This window comes from Accipiter gentilis, unplaced genomic scaffold (genome assembly GCF_929443795.1).
Source record: "Accipiter gentilis unplaced genomic scaffold, bAccGen1.1, whole genome shotgun sequence".
NCBI classification, from domain to species: domain Eukaryota; kingdom Metazoa; phylum Chordata; class Aves; order Accipitriformes; family Accipitridae; genus Astur; species Astur gentilis.
Window position 1 is genome coordinate 17,718 of NW_026060791.1, and position 3,100 is coordinate 20,817.

General features: G+C 63.2%; 1 protein-coding gene across 1 annotated transcript; it reads right to left on the reverse strand.

Moving 5' to 3' along the window:
• Window positions 1–750: 750 nt before the first annotated feature.
• LOC126036688 (uncharacterized) lies at window positions 751–2,430 on the reverse strand. The gene is made up of 2 exons (XM_049796706.1): window positions 1,976–2,430; window positions 751–1,392 (listed from the first exon to the last, which is right to left on the reverse strand). The coding sequence occupies exons 1-2, from the start codon at window positions 2,393–2,395 to the stop codon at window positions 1,204–1,206; spliced, it is 609 nt and encodes a 202-aa protein (XP_049652663.1). The 5' UTR covers window positions 2,396–2,430; the 3' UTR covers window positions 751–1,203.
• Window positions 2,431–3,100: the final 670 nt, after the last annotated feature.

Below are 3,100 nucleotides of genomic sequence, written 5' to 3' on the forward strand. Positions count from 1 at the left end.
GCTCCGGGGCTCGGGGCGCCCCCCGGCGCTCCCCCTGCCCCTCGGACACCTCTGATAGCACATTTCCATACGTTCTGTATGGCACGTCGAAATATTTGGGTGGTTTTAATACTTTGTACCAGCCGTGGTTTGCTGCTAGGTGACTGTAAAAGTGAGATTTGGTAAATAATGGTTAGAAGTCTTATACTAACGCTACAACTGAAACAACAGACAAAAGTATAGCCGAGCAATTAACTAGCAGAGGTAGGTACTCCTAAGTTTTGCAGTTCTTTGCTCTTATGACTAGATGTTCCCCTGTAAGCTAAATGGGAACAATGCTGAAACTGACCACATGCGATTGAAACTGCGTTAAGCTTCAAGATCAAAGAACAAGGACAAGAATAAAGACTTCGAGGACAGCCAGCAAGAACTTCAAATGGGTCGGTGGTCGCAAAAGCAGCCCTTCGTCTCAAATGGATCCTTCCTTGCACGTGATCGGATGTAGGCAGTGCTATGATAATCGGTTGCCGTCGTTTTTATGTATATGTATACTCATCTGATTAATAAGCAATTAGTTATTCTATATAACCTGTTTGTGCTAAAGCTGTGGCACGCACACTAGGTGGAACTATCCCCCGTGCATCCGGCGCTGCAGTGAAGAACGCCTGCTTTCTAAAACTCCAAAACGAGTCTTAGGGAGTTTCGTCGACCGGCTTTTCAGTATCAGAGGTACAAGGGAGGAAAGGAAAAAAAAAAAAAAAAAGGAAAAAAAAAAAAAGCAGGGGTGTGGGAAAGAGAGGGGACCAGGGGACGGAGGGGGCAGGGAGGGACCGCAACACCGAAGAGGGGAGACGGGGCCCCGAGGGCCCGGGGCTCACCGCAGCTCTCGTTCTTGGCGCTGCCAAGAGACTTTGCCAGTTCAGCCGCTTCTTTCTCCTTCTCTCCTCCCTTCCTCTTCTGTAACTCCAGTCGCTTGGCTGTCCTCCGCATAACGGAACACGCGAGCCCCTCGCAGCTCTTGCGAGATGAGGCCTCCTAGACACGTAGCCTCGCTCGCTCGCTCACTACGTGGCTGTACCGCGCTGCTGGTCACGCATACAGACCCTGGCGGTCTGACCTGCTGTGGACTACGAGGAGGGATCCTCCCACACCCACAGAGGCAGGGTCCCTCTGGCCTGCAGCGGGAGGCAGCTGCCAGCCAGATGGCCTTCCGTTTCTTCTTCTTTACCTTTCTGTGGCCTCTCCAGCTTCAGCAGCTCCCGTCCACAGCCAGTAAGTGCTCCGCCTGTCCCTCTGCGCTCCCGTGCCGTGAGGAGAGGGAGGCCGGGCGGAGACAGGCCACGCGAGCCTGAGGCTGCTGCAGTCAGCGGCATCCCCGGGGACGAACGGACAACCCCGCTCACGGCGTGGCCTCTGGCAGAGGGAAAGAGGCAGCAGCGACCGTTATTACCGCAGCTCCACCCTGGCCGGAGCCCCTCCGTCCGCAGGGGCTTCCGCGGACGGACGCCGCTCCTTCCCCGCGCCGCTGCTAACGGCACCCGCGTTAAGGGAGACTCGAGAACACCGGAGGGCCAGCTTGCCGCCCTCACGACAGGGCTCGGGGGCTGCCTGCGGCTGCAGCACAGGCTTCAGGGGAGGGGCTGCAGCTGGGGGCAGCCGCAGGGGCCGAGCGGGGCTGGGGAAAGGCGGCGGGGGAGCTCCGGCGACTCGGGGAGGCGCCCGCTGGCCGCGCCTGGGGGGGTGCCCGCCTCCGTCCCCTCTTCCCTTCTGTCGGCTCTCGGGGACCTGCCCGGCGCTGCCCTGGCCCGGCTCGCCTCCGGCGGACCGGGAGCCTGCCGCGGCGGCCGCTTCGCAGCTTCCCGTCCCGCCGGCCCCGGGCGGCCAGCGGGCAGGAGGCACCCGCCGCCGCGGCCGCCGCCGCCCCCGCCGGAGGGGATCGCTCGCCTCACCCGCGGTCCCGGCGCTCGCCCGCGGGGCGGCAGTGGCGTTTCCTTACCGGGAGGGAGGAAGCAACGAGCGCGGCGGCACTTTCCCCCGGGGCCGCACTGCCGGTACCGTCGGACGGCACGTGCAGGACCGGGGCAGCCCCGCGCACTCGCAGCCTCCGAGCTGCAGTACCGAACATTGGGCCGCGGGGTGGCAGCGGCGAGGGCTTGGCAGAACGCGGCAGCGCGCATGCGCGGCACCCCAGCTGCAGTACCGGACTTTGGTCCTTAGGTGGCGAAAGAGAGCGCTGGCGCAAGGGGCCGCCACCGCGCATGCGCGGCTCCCAAGCTGCTGTACCGTGGTTTGGTAGCCAGGCAACAGGCAGAGAGCCGTAAACCGCGCCTCCGCGCATGCGCGTTTGCCGAGGCGTCGTGTCGCGATTTGGTTGCCTGGCAACAGCGGCGAGCGCCGTAAACGACGCTGGGCGCATGCGCGGATGCCAGGCGGCCGTAACGCGTCCTGGTTGCTAGGCAGCAGCAAGCGCGCCGTACAGGGCGCAGCGCGCATGCGCGGCTGCCCAGCTGCGCTTCAGTTGCCAGGCAACAGCGGCTAGCAACGTCTATGTGCCAGTGCGCATGCGCACCAGCAGGAGCCCACCGACTCACGCCACCGCGCATGCGCGCCTCCCCAACGCCAGTTCCCACCTTCGCTCCCCGGGCAGCAGAATCCGCATCCCCGCAACGATCCTCTTCTGAGCGTCAGCTGCGTGAGGGACGACTGACAGCTCAGCCCAGTAGAGACCAGCCGCAGGCGGCAACTCCTTGCTGGGGGCACAGGGCTGACGTCGCCCTGCCCTCTCCCCACTCGCAGCCCGGGCACTCCTCTTCATCGCCTCCCTTCCAAAAAGCACCCGAGCGGCTGGAGCGTTTACAGCAGTCAAGTGCAAGGAACAGACAATTCGGGCGGCCGCTTCTGTCCCTGCCCCCCCCACCCCGTTATCTAGAGAGGAGAAGCAGCACAGGGAACCTGCAAATGGGGGGGGGGGGGGGGCAAGGGGGGTGTCCCCTGGAGCAAGCCCCAGGGACTGCTGCATCCCTCTGCATGGGGCATCAGGGTTGCGGGAGCGACAGCAGCCAGGCAGCAGACGCTGGCGAGAGATTTACAACAAAAAATAACGCCTGGTTCAGGTGACAGC

What these genes read in the sequence shown, in the direction of transcription:
- LOC126036688 (XM_049796706.1), bottom strand. Translation starts at nt 2,395, where the DNA reads ATGCGCCCAGCGTCGTTTACGGCGCTCGCCGCTGTTGCCAGGCAACCA. An exon ending in TCGTTGCTTCCTCCCTCCCG is followed by an intron (nt 1,393 to 1,975) that starts GTAAGGAAACGC and finishes TCCCTCTGCCAG; the next exon opens with AGGCCACGCCGTGAGCGGGG.